Consider the following 13,305-nt stretch of genomic DNA (forward strand, 5'->3'; position numbering starts at 1 on the left):
GATCTTCCCTTCATGAAACCATTCTGGCTTGGACCTATCATACATTCACCTCAAAGTATTCCATAATCTTGTCCTTGAGGATCAATTCCAATATCTTTCCAACTACGGAGGTCAGACTAATAGGCCTACAATTTCCATTTTTTATGCCTCCCTCCTTTCTTAAACAGAGGAATTACATTTGCGATTTTCCAATCCTCGGGAACCATGTTTGAGTCTATTAATTTCTGGAAAATCAATTGCAATGCCTCTACAAACTCCAAGGCCATCTACTTCAGAACCCATGGGTTCACCTCATCCAGTCCCAGAGACTTATCTACTTGTAGACTATTCAGCTTACTAAGCACTATCTCTATTCCTGTAACCGCAAGAAGAACTACATTTGCATTTACACCTCCTCCCTCATCACTATTTTGGGCCCCAAACAGTCCTTTCAAGTGAAGTAATGCTTCAATCAGGAATCTAGAGGGGTCATTTATTGCATCCAGTGCTCCTGATGTCTCCTGATACCATGCAGACCGGGAGATCGTTTTGTTGCGCACTTTCGCTCTGTATGCTGTAAGAGAAAAGACCTTCCAGTGCTCAACCATTTCAATTCCACATGTCATTGCCACACTGACATGTCTGCCCATACCTCATGACCTGCCAAATCAAGGCTTCCCACAAATTGGAGGAATAATACCTTATATTCAGTCTTAACCAGATGGTATCAATATCAAACTCCAATTTCTGTTAACCCCCTTCCCCCAATCTTTCTCTTTCCCTCATCTCTTTGTCTCCATTCCTCCAGCTCTCTTCCTTCTATTCTTCTATCAGAGAGATATCAGAACCCTCTGCCCTATCCCTTATCTATTATTATCTTCTTTCTCTTCCACTCTCCCATTTGCATCAACCTATTGGCTCTTATCTGATTGTCTGTGTTCCTCCCCTTCCCATTCACCTCACCTTCACTCCTGATGATCGGCTCAGGACTAAAATGTCGACAGCCTTTTATTTCCCATGGATGCTGCATGATCTGCTGTGTTTCACCAGGACTTTTCGATTCTAAACTGGATTGTGAATTTGTGGCATTCGCTCTCAGACAATTTTCGGATATCGTTTTTCTGCAGAGTGCGACAACATTAAACAGAAGAATTGCCTAATTTATGATTTATGTGCATTCGTGATAGTAACCTTCTTTCATGTTTGTCCGTTTACACTAGAAAGTAAATTAAAGTGGCAATCTGTTAATATTTTCTCAAAATTCTCACTTCTGGCATCGGGCATCCAAATAAAGAGTCCTATATTTCCTTGGGGTATTTCGAAGAAACATTCAACATTCATGGAAACCAAAATTTTAAACAAGTCTCAGTGAAACGATTAATAGTTGTGGGTTTCTCTGGTTAACTCTAACCCTGTCATGTAGTTTTCCATAATAGATTACTGAAACATTCAGTCTTCACAAAATGTGACCTTTCTAGTGGTGACATCAAAACTAACAAACCACATCCTTTTGAGTTGACTATAAATCACCTGACAATTCTATAGCGATTCCAAGAGCAGCTACAATGAAATTGTTGCAGAACAGTCTGTTGGTTTCATTCATTGCTATTTTCCTAACTCCAGCCTGTAAGTATAAAGTAATGAATAGTTGATTTATAAATATATATATATATACATATAAAGAATTGTTTTATTTAATATTTAATTAATACTACATCCATTTTCAAATAATGATGCATTAATATTTATTTTTATGCTAATATATGTATTTCCTTGCATTATTATTTGTTTAGAACATTTTTTAAACAAGATAAATTTATGAGAGAAATATACGTAGTGTAAAATTTTCTTGTACATTTATTTGTTAATAAGAAACTATAAAGTTTTATTTTTGAGAGGATGAATGACAAAATTGACAGCTGACAGATGTAATTCTCACGGACGAGCTTTCAATTTTGGGCATGGGTGCTGAACAACCAATATTGAATTTTCTGCCCCAGATACTACTTTTTTGATTCTACTTTTCACTGAATGTCATCAGCATGTCAGTCTGAAGCTTGAGCCTGGGATAGAGACAGGTCCTTCACTAGATTAAGCATGTGGTAAGTGGACTTCAAGACACGAAAGGCTCAGGCAGGAAAATGTTTGTATTGGGCTTCCTTCGGTGCCTAGAACAGGAGTATTTCCCTCAAGCTCACTTTCCTCCCAAAACTTCCTATCATCACCATTCTCCCTCGACCCCATTTACATGAGCAGAGCAGTTATTTCGGTAAGCAACCATAGGCTGCTCCATACACTCTCTCGCTGTTGATTTTGAGCTCAGAGGGAGAGAAATGAATGAAAACAATGAGAGGTAAGATTCAGCAGCAGATAGCTTCCGCCCAAACTAACAGCTCATTTTTGCAGCCGTTAATACAGGTGTAGCATGAGTTTGATTGGCATCCTGGAATGTAACTCACTTGTGGTTGCGTCCAGCTGTGAGAAACAAAAGGTGATGTTTGAAAGGATTTATTCTTTGGGTATGTATTTTCAGGATGTAGGGAGGGCTGCTGTGTTTCAGACCATATTTCTGCCCATGCTTAATTGAACTTAAGAAGGGGATCATGAACTTTCTTTTCGTACGGCCACCCTTACTTCAGTGATCTCTCCCACAGTACTCTTACTTAGGGTAGAAGCTTGATGTAGGTTACAAATGGATATAGACGGGATGCAGGGATGGGTGGAGAAGTGGCAGATGGAGCTCCATCCGGGTAAGTGTGAAGTGATGCACTTAGGAAGGTTGAACCTGAAGGCAAAGTACGTAGCTAATAGCAGAGTTCTTTGCAGCATGGAGTGATATTGGCGTCCAAATCCATAGATCCTGCAAGGTTGCCACATAATTTGATAGGGTGGTTAAGAAGATGTATGCTGGCCTTCATTAATTGAGGGATTGAGTTCAAGAGCTTCAAGGTAATGTTGTAGTGCTATTATTGTGTTCAGTTCTGGTCACCTCATTTTTGGAGGGATGGGAAAACTTCGGAGAGGGTGTGCAGGAATATTACTAGGGCACTGCTTGGATTGGGGAATTTCTTATGAAGAAAGATTGAGTAAATTGGATCTTTTCACTTTGGAGTGACAGAAAATAAAAGTCAACTTAATAGAAGTATATAAGATTATGAGAAGCACAAAGGTGGACAGCCAGCACCTTTTTACCAGGGCAACGTTGTCTAATACCAGAGGATATCCTTTTAAGGTGAGTGGAGGAAAGTTTAGGAGAGATGTCAGAGGTAGATTTTTACAAAGAGATGCATTGCTAGTGGAGGTGGTGGAGGATGAAACATTTGAAAGACTCTTAGATAGGTTATAAGAAAAATAGAGGGTTATGGGATGTGAGGGAGGGAAGGTTCACTGTTACCTTCAGGCAGAAGGTACAGAAAATTTGAAACCAGTACCTTTAAGTTCAAGAACAGTTTCTTTCCAACAGCTAATATTAGAAGATGACTCTGGAACTTCCCCTTGATTCATTAATTACAGACTGCGCAGGCATCACAAAAAATCTGTTTTCTCAATTGCATGTCACTTCTTTTTGCTGTGAATATTGTTATCTATCTTTATATATATATAGTCTCTTTTAATTTAACTCCATTAGTAACCTATTATAGATTATCTTACCAGTGCCTGTTCGGCCACACTAAGTAAGAATCTCGATGCGTATTTACTTTGCATATGTATGACTATATTATTATCAGGTGGAGCATCATGGGCTGAAGGACCAGTACTATGTTGCACTGTTCTATATTCTATGCACCTACAAGTCAGGATAATTTGTCTCTTGGAGGGAAATTGCAAATGATGATGTTCCGAGAAGCCTTTTCCTTCTGTGTGCCCTCAATTATGGTTTAAGGACATGCAGATAAAGGAGGCAAGGAGATTTGTCTTTCTGGTCCTTGCAGGTGTCTTCCAAGGGGTAATAATTTCTAGGATTCAGATGCTGAGGAAAAAAAAGAGAGAAATAATTCCATGTAAGGGATTTGGAGAAAAACACTTTGGTTTTCATACTCCTGCAATGCTTATCAAAATAAGCATTGTGCCAGAGGTAGTGATTTTTAGTCTGCTTTCTCACTAAAGGAAATGGACAAACTGCATATTGCTTATTTATGAATAATGAATAATTCATCAATAATTTATCAAGGGTATCAAACTTAATTTAATGATTTATGAATAGTTTACTTAGAGAGTAGTTTGCACAATTACATATATTATTCTAAATCATGTGATTCACCTGTGTAAGTGTCTATCTGTAATAACTCAGTAGTCATTTTTCATCTGTCACTTTAAATGTTGGCCTTGGCATCGTTAAAGCTGCAAATAACCAACAACCTTTTAATATAGTAATTACAATTAATTGTAATGAATAAAAATACACGTGGAATAATTTTAAAATTTATATATTGCAGATAATGGAGAGGAAATTATTGGAGGCCATGCTGTCAAACCCCACTCAAGGCCTTATATGGGATCATTCCAAAGAGATTTTAAAAAAAAGTATATCCATCATTGTGGAGGCGCTTTGATCAAAGAAAATTGGGTCCTCACTGCAGCACACTGTAAAATGTAAGCTAAGTCTTGTATAAATGAAATATTATTTTGATTATTTAAGATATAAACTGTTGGTTAATGCTCCTGGCCCACATGACATTATTGCTTTGGAACAGTATTCTCATGCCATCCATGTAAAAGAGATTGCTATATTATTGGAGTTTATTTCTGTGAAAAAGATCTTTATTTTAACAAGTGCAATCTAAGTATCTACCATTCTTTGTCCCAGTAGCCAAATAACCAAGCAAAGTGGCTCAGTTAGTGTAGCTGTTATAGCGCCAGCAACCGAGAACGGGGTTCAAATCCTGCACAGTCTGTAAGGAGTTTGTACTTTCTCCTCTTGTCTGCGAGGGTTTCCTTGGGTGCTCTGGTTTTCTCTGGGAGCTGCAGTTTCCTCCCACCATACAAAAAATATTGGGGGTTCAGGTAAATTGGGTGTCTTTTAGCAACATGGGCTCGTGCACTGAAAAGGCCTGTTAACTTGCTGTATGTCTAAATTTAAATTTAAATTGAATATTAGCTTATAAAAAGGGAAGATGTGAAATTGTGCATTAAAAAAGTGTCATAATTCCACATGCAACATGCCAATATACGCTCAAAGCTCGCATGCCTTTCCTACAATACTTCTTGCACTGAAATAGATGCACATGAGATTTCCTCTATATGCAACCTGCTAACTTCTAACATTGCAAGCAGTTTTCACATTGTCTTTTCCCTCCTCCACTCCCCTATCTAATTTAAACCTCTCAGAGGAGCACTAGAAAATCAATGGTCCCACAAGGATATTAGTGCCCCTCCAGTTCAGATGCAAACTATTCCAATGGAACAAGTCCCACCATCCCTGGAAGAGAGCCCAGTGATCCAGAAGTCCTCCCACCAGCACCTTCTCTTTAGCCACATATAAATCAACATAATCCTCATATTTCTAATCTCACTAGCATGTGGCACAGGTTGCAATCCTGAGACCATAGCCCTGGAGGTCCAAATGCCTATCTCCCTGAACTCTTCTTGTTGGACCTTCTCACCATCCCTAACCACATCATTGGTTCCCACATGGACCATGACATCTGGCATGGACTCTTCCTCCTGAGAATGGTGTGAACTTGATCTGAGATATCTCAGACCCAGGTACCAGGGAGGGAACATACCATCGGGAATACTTGATCTCTTCCACAGGACTTCTTATTTATCCCCCTAACTATGGAATCTCCCATCACTACAGCTCACCACCTCCCTTTCCCTTCTTAGCCACAGGGTTAGATGCTGTGGCAGAATCTTGACCTCCATGGCTTGACCCTGGTAGGTCCTTCCCCCTAACAGTATCCAAAATGGTATACTTGTTATTGAGGGGAATGGCCAAAGCGGTTCCCTGCACTGATTGTCGGTTCCCTTTCCCTCTCCTGACTGTCACCCACCTACCTTTCTCCTGCCTCCAAGGTGTGAAAGCTTCCCTATAACTCCTGTCTATCACCCCCTCAACTTCCCAAATGATCCGGGAAGCTGAAGAGGTGATCATCCAGCTCCATTTCCCTAACTTGGTTTATAAGGAGCTGCAGTTGGATGCACTTCTCACAGATTAAGTTATCAAGGATGCTTTTGGCTTCCCTAACAATGCATACCCTGCAAGAGGAGCATTCCCCTGCCCTGGCTGCCATTCCCCCTATCTATGAAATAGGAAAAAAAGTGAGAAAAACTTGTCCTCTACCATGTTTTCTTTATTTCTCCTGATCAGACTTTCAATTATCTTCATCATCCAAAATTCCCCAATTTTGCAAACTTTGCATTTCAGCTTTATTAGAACATGCTGACTATAGATGAAATTTTCCAACTTCTAGTATTTCCTCATTTCAAAATGTGTCATTTTCAAAGAAACATAAGTGACGAATACCATCTTATTAATTCAATCAATAAAACTTCGTAGTTACAGCTGTAAGTAGCATAATTTGTTGATAAAATGAATAAACAATTTACATAACTTCACATTGAGATTTTCATAATGATGAGTAAACAAAGCATAATGATATTCAACTTTAAACAGATATAAAAGAAATTTTAAAAAAAGATCAAATAAGATTACGCGTTTTGAGATTGGGAAATATTAGAACTTGGAAAGTCTCATCTATATTTTTATTCAAAGAAAAGTATCTCGAGCTTACATCTCTGTCATGATTCCTCAAAGAATGAGATAAAAACTCTCGGTCCGCTTACAACTTACGATGCCATAGTAACTATGGTAACACTACAAACAACAATTTTTCTTAAAGGGATAGACACAAAATTAACATAAGAATAAAAAACACAAGATTTTAACCTTCACGTGACCCTTAACTCCTGTAAAATATCTTTTAAAAGATCCCACTTGACTGCTGTTGCTTTGCCAGCAACTACCTGCTCTGGTCTTTTTTTTTTCCCCATGGTTTTGACCCAATACACTGATGGATCCTTCCCTTCCACCTACTCAACCTGCTCAGTTCCTCCAATAGTTTTACAGTTCTGCTTAAGTTACTGAAATTAGTCTTCCCTAATTCTAGACCTTTACTTGAGGAACAACCTCAAGAGGTTATGAAGATAACTGAAACTATAACTACCTTAAACTATAACTACTATAACTGAAACTAACTACCTTGAAACTATGATCACTATTTTCAAAGTACTTTCCCACCACCTCTTCTACCAGTTTAATTTCCTTAGATAAGGTGAAAGTAATATTATAAATTATATATATTTACATTGTCACATTTTGGGTATCAGAAAATAACACCTCCATTTAAAAGTTGGCTGTATTGCATTTTGGTAGTAACTTTCAGCTGGGATGCAGGGTCCTAACCCTCCTTTGAGAACTGATCTTAAGGAATTTACATGTTTATTAAATGCTATCCTGATAATGACAAGACATTTGACTTTTCCTGACCTGATGAATGTCTGATAATTGTCATTTTTAGAATGAAATGAAGAATAATTATCTCTTTTTGTGATTTATAGAAATATTGAAGAGCTAAAGTCGGCTCGAGTGCTTCTTGGGGCACATTCTCTTACAAAGGAAGAGAAGAGTAAACAATCACTTGGTATCGAAAAACAGATTCCCCATCCAAATTTCAACTCTAAAACTCTGATTAATGACATCATGCTCTTAAAAGTATGATTATTTTCTCCTCTATATGCAATGCTTAAAATCATGAAATTGTTCATACAGCAATATATAATATTATGTAAAAATAACTTGTCTTGGAGGAAAGTTTTTATCTGTGGAAAATATTATCATCTTCTAAGTTGTTTGGTCCTAGGGACAACACAAATAAAAATGATTCTACCCTATAGGGTCATGAAAAATTTCCACTTGGATCATTAAAGAACAGTCAGATGTTCTCTGAACATTTTTGCTCTCAGTAATTATATAAGAGACCTAGTGAGAGACCTAGAATATTCTTAATCTTCTGCCCATCAAGCACAGAGGAAATTGACATTGTTTTAAATAGTGGAGATAAAATTTTTGATTGAAAAATGTGATCAGATACGTGTTCCTGAAGATAAACTCTTTATAAACACATTCTGATCTTCCACAGGGGTGAAGCAACTTTATAATATATTTACTTTTCCTCCTATCTTTATTGCATCCTCATAAGCTCAAAATGCATTTTAAAAGGGAATAAAACATCTTGATCATTTCTTTTCCATTCACCCTAAAAAAGTGTGTATCCTTGACATTCAAACCATATTCTTATACATTAAAATCCCCATTATCTAGAATTCAAGCAAACAGCAGCCTAAAGGAACAGGCATTTTTATAAATCCTGTTTTGTATATCCTGTGGCAACTATTTCCTTTGAAGTTCCAGCAATATCTTTATATTTTTCAACTCAAATTTCAAATATTAAACATGAAAATGCCAAAGTCAAGTTTCATTTACCAAGGTTTTTTGGCAGATAAAGAAAGAAATGAATAGGTTTATTAAGATGAGGCCTTGCATCCATCATGCACTTTAAAAGCCATGACAAACTATAAGTTCTATAATTTTAATGTCAGGACATTGAATTTTATTGACCCCTTTACCTAACTCCAATCTTTTTTGTCTTCTGAAAAGAATTACAAAACAGTTTATTCTACAGCTATACATGTACAATGCCTGAGGAGCATCAGCAGTTGCTTATAACATTTCATGCAAAAGCAGACACACAGGTATAAAAGTGTAAGTGCATTACCTGTAGATATGTACTCCATTGGAAGGTTTATGCTTTAGATAAAGCAAGAATTGACTTTGATCCTGCCTATATGGATTTTGCACATTCTTTCTTTGACCAAGTCCCACATCCCAAAGCCATTCGGATCAGTAAGTTAATTGCCCATTGTTTAATATGAGTGATAAATAGAATGCTGAAGGAGGGGTGGGTGAAGGGATGTGGGAATAAATGCTATTAATGCAGGATTTGAATAAAAATGGATGTTTGATCCTTATTATTAATGCAACAGCTTAACAAGAGCGCCAAGATCAACAAATATGTCAATCTACTAAAATTACCTCAAGGAAAAGTCAAGGATGAGAAACCTAGAACTCGTTGCACAGTGGCTGGATGGGGTATAACAAATGCAAAATCAGAAAATGCCTCTGACACCCTTCAAGAGGTGATATTAGAAGTAATGGATCGCAAATTATGCGAATTCTCACAGTGTTCCAAGCCTACATTAGAAGTAACCAAGGATATGATCTGTGCAGGTGACCCCAAGGGGAAAAAAGATGCAAGTAGGGTGAGTGTTCTGTGTGTCAATAAAATGAGTGTAACACTCTTAGATTGTATGTAAAAGCCCCAGTAGTTCAGTCTCTTCAATAGATTGAAATGTTCCAAACTTCCTTGTTCTGGCCTTCATCCAGAATCACAGAGACTAACTGCAAGGAATCAATTTTTTAAATAATTACAATTAATTGTAAAATTCTGCTCATGTGGAGCTGGATGGTTGTGATATTGTGGCAGATCCCAGGTCATAATCTCTTTTGCAAGGTCAGCTGTGGAATGTCATTGGTTTGCCCCAATAAACAGCACTGGAGCACAAAGGATTTAAAAGAAAACTGAAATACATTTGGAAGGCTTTTAATTAAGTGTTACATGTTAAAACTTATATCAAAGGAGAGAGGCTAGTGGCAATTTTCTGGGATGTTTCAGTTCAGAAATGAGAAAAGGCTGGTCAAGTTATGTCTGTACACCCTGAGGAGGTGGTGCGTGGTTCAGAGGGACATGATTCAGGTGTATAAAATGATGATGAGTATATAGGTAAAGCTAAAGGGCACAACAGAGTTAGTGTAAAGGGTGGGTGGGGGGCGGGGGGGAAGAGATTCAGAGGGACTTTTTCACCTGGCTGAGACTGATTTCCCTGAAGTGAAGATACTAAGAGGTGACCTTACAGAGGTTTAATAAAATCATAAGAGCCCTAAATAAGGTCAGTCATAGTCTTTTCCCCAGTGTAGTCAAGTCTAAAACTAGAGGCATTGATTTAAAGTGAGAAAGGAAAGATTTAAAGGGCACCCAAGAAACAGGATTTTCACACAGCAGGTGGTGAGTGCATGGAATGTACTGCCAGAGGAAGTGGTAGAGGTGTGGAGTAGTGCAATGTTCAAAAGGCATTTGGGCTGATATGTGAATAAGAAAGATTTTGAGGGATATGGATCAAACATATGGGACTAACTCAGGAAGATACCTTGGTCAACTTGGACAAGTTGGGCCAAAGAACCTGTTTCCATGCCATATAACTCCATGACAAGCTGGCTCATTGACAACAACTAAGAGTCTTGATGAGCACTTGAATTAAACAGGCATAGAGGACTCAGTGCCAAAGCCTGGTGGAAGGGGCTAGTATGAAGAATCCCAACTGTTTGGCTCAGGCGAGTTGTTTCGATTCTGCATGTTTCTGGGATTCAATTATTCAATGGATAAAGTTAAAGCCAAAACAGTTATTGGAAAAGGAAGGCTTAGATATCCAAATGGATCAGTGAAGGGAAACAAAAGGCAGTGGATACCAAATTTGAGACTGGGAGGTTGTGTGAGGGATGATCCATTGGGCCATGTTTGATTCCTTTACACACTTCAAAATGTATAAAGGAACTGGGCTGATCTATGGAAAGCAGCATTGTTAAATTTGCAGGTGAGAAGAAACTTGATAATGTAGGATGGGGAGAGTTGTACATTCTGGGTGACATATTGAGAAATGAGATGCCAAGCAGTGGGAAGGGATGAGGTGACACATTTTTGGAGGACTCAGCGGGTAGTTATGAGAAGCATCAATTTGAAAATGAGGAACAGGATGGGTCCTGTGAGCTGTTTGATCGCACCACTCACAGTGCCAATATAACCTAAGATGAACAGCCAAAACCTGGAACTTTGAGGAAACTCAGGCGCCTGTTCCTCAGGTCCCAATTGCTCACCAGAAATACCAATTGTCCATGAGCTTACCACAGTTGTGACTTCTATTTTCAGCATTCGTATTTTGCATAAATGTATTTATTTACTCATGCCTTATGATTTTCCCTGGATAGAAAGAGGAAGAATATTTTAAACACCCAATTATTACTCCAATTATCCACAACTGCTCCAAGAACAAGTTTATCACCTTCTGAGGAAATAAATACAGTTCTGTGAAGCAGTGGCAGATTAAATGATGGCAGTGTGTCATTGTAGCTTACTCCATTTAATTATGGTTATCTTTGATATTTCCCCCACAGGGCGATTCAGGTGGTCCTTTGATATGCAAGAAAAAATACACAGGGATCGTGTCCTATGGCAATAATAAAATTATAAAACCCGGGATTTACACTTTCCTATCAAACAAATATCTGGCTTGGATTAAAAAATCAATTGGTGCTGTCCTCACCAAAGAGCGGTACTGAGCAATCAGCATCGTAATTCATTCTGCTTTACTTAGAAAGATGCTCAATTAATTGGTCTGGGGAACATGCTTCCATTTATATCTTTAGTGCATTGTAAAACATCTCACTTCAAAATTCAAATAAAAAAATATACTGTGAAATTCCCTGTCTGGGAAAATTCTTTGTTCTTTGAAGTAAATGACGTGGGTTGTGAAACAATTATGATTTTTATCCTGCGATACTTTCCCGCCAACAATTTATACACTTACCTTCCAAAGTGGCCATACACACTAAATACCTGAGTTGCTGTAATTTCATCCGCTGGACACTGGTTGACATCGACTGTGACAGAGACCCTGCATGAGACATATATCCTTGTTGTGGACGGTTCCAGGTAAATTCACCAAAGTTAAATTAATTCACCAACAAAGTGCTTTCAGGTGGCCAGAATATCCAAATGTAAAGCCACCTAAAATACCCAAATGCAGCTGTCAGGAGGCCACCTGAAGGTGGAGAACCCGTCTCTGAGGAGCACTTACCTAAACCTCCTCGGGGAGGTATGTTCTCTGGCTTGGAGCACTCTCCCTAGGCACCTGAAAGCTGCAAGGTAAAGCTGCTAGCAGCTTTGAGGTGCCTAGCAGCGGGCGGATTGTTGACAGTCAGCTGGTAAGCTTCTGACAGCCACCCTCCCTGCTGGCTACACCTAACCTCCCCACTGCCTAACAGTCCCCTGGCATGGCATCAAGTGGCTGGAGCAGCCGGCATGGGACTACGGGGCTGGGGCAGCCGGCGCGGGACTTTGGGCCCCTGACGTCCCACACCAGCCGCTCCAGCCCTGTAGTCCTGCGCTGGCCACAATTTGGTGTCGGTTTATAGAGAATGAGGAAGGCTTGTTAGTTGCACTTAATCTGCTACAAGGTGCTCCATAAACAAGCCGTGACTACGGCCACAGTCCACAGGAGCCAGAGTTCACTCGGACGTGGCTCTCCATCAGCCAACACATTCAAGTGGCAGAAAGGTGTCTTCTCTGCAGCCACCTGAACGTCCCTGTTGCACTCTTCCAGCTGCGTCTTCCGGCGTCTGCCGACTGTTTTTAAACTTTTAAATATATCGCTATAAGCAACAAAAAGCCCTTGTTTGCTGGGGAAGCGGTTTCCTGGGGGGGGGGGGTAAGCTTCTGCAACGCAAGGGGTTCAGAGAGTGCAGCAACCCGACAACGAACCTGTCACATTTGTGGCCCGAAATGTGAAATTGATAGCACCATCAACACATGATTTACCCGTTGAACATCAGCGTGTATTTATTTCTCTTCTTCCATTATTCCACAATTCTGCACTTGCATACCTCGTGCGCATGCCCTCTGACCTTCCATCAGGTTGATAGCTCAACCTCTATCTGCATACATCGCATGTATATGCATTATCATGACATCCCTCCTTTCACCGGAAATAAACTTTATATCTTTATGTGTCTTAACCCTTCAATCTAAGTGTATATCTTGTATGAATATCAACGAACATAATACATTGCTGTATTTCTTTCTGTTTAAATGCAAACACTTTATCACTATCAATAGCATTTTTCTGCCTTCCAAACCAACAAAAGCAACATCAAATTCCCTCTTCACAAAATGTAACGTAACCATGTTATAACCAAATGTAATATTAAGCTCAACATTTCTTCTGTAGTTATACTAATACAATGGTCACCTCATATGCAAAATGTAAACGTTTAAAATTATACACCCCACATATTTCCTTCCCCTTTAGTTTTCATGACTATTTTTTTTCCATTCTATAAAACCACATATTTAAATTCCAATACTTTTGGTTTTTTTTTCATTTAATACCAAATAGTCGACCAAAACAAAAATGCAATTCTTACAGCACTCCTAC

At 38.9% G+C, this 13,305-nt stretch overlaps 1 protein-coding gene across 2 annotated transcripts; it reads left to right on the forward strand.

Moving 5' to 3' along the window:
* Positions 1-1,524: 1,524 nt before the first annotated feature.
* LOC138757293 (granzyme K-like) lies at positions 1,525-11,571 on the forward strand. Of its 2 annotated transcripts, none has more exons than XM_069924352.1 (5): positions 1,525-1,605; positions 4,416-4,572; positions 7,540-7,693; positions 9,025-9,300; positions 11,267-11,571. In XM_069924352.1, the coding sequence occupies exons 1-5, from the start codon at positions 1,545-1,547 to the stop codon at positions 11,429-11,431; spliced, it is 813 nt and encodes a 270-aa protein (XP_069780453.1). In that variant the 5' UTR covers positions 1,525-1,544; the 3' UTR covers positions 11,432-11,571. The 2 variants fall into 2 exon arrangements, with proteins under 2 accessions (XP_069780453.1, XP_069780454.1); XM_069924353.1 differs by lacking the exon at positions 1,525-1,605 and adding an exon at positions 1,997-2,081.
* The last annotated feature ends 1,734 nt before the right edge of the window (positions 11,572-13,305 follow it).

Source organism: Narcine bancroftii, chromosome 3, assembly GCF_036971445.1.
Source record: "Narcine bancroftii isolate sNarBan1 chromosome 3, sNarBan1.hap1, whole genome shotgun sequence".
In the NCBI taxonomy this organism is placed as follows: Eukaryota; Metazoa; Chordata; class Chondrichthyes; order Torpediniformes; family Narcinidae; genus Narcine; species Narcine bancroftii.

Bases quoted from the DNA above. Each gene is read 5' to 3' on its own strand.
- LOC138757293 (XM_069924352.1), top strand. From the start codon at position 1,545: ATGAAATTGTTGCAGAACAGTCTGTTGGTTTCATTCATTGCTATTTTC. The intron at 7,694-9,024 runs GTATGATTATTT...TTAATGCAACAG, and splicing joins ATGACATCATGCTCTTAAAA to CTTAACAAGAGCGCCAAGAT. The intron at 9,301-11,266 runs GTGAGTGTTCTG...TTTCCCCCACAG, and splicing joins GGAAAAAAGATGCAAGTAGG to GGCGATTCAGGTGGTCCTTT.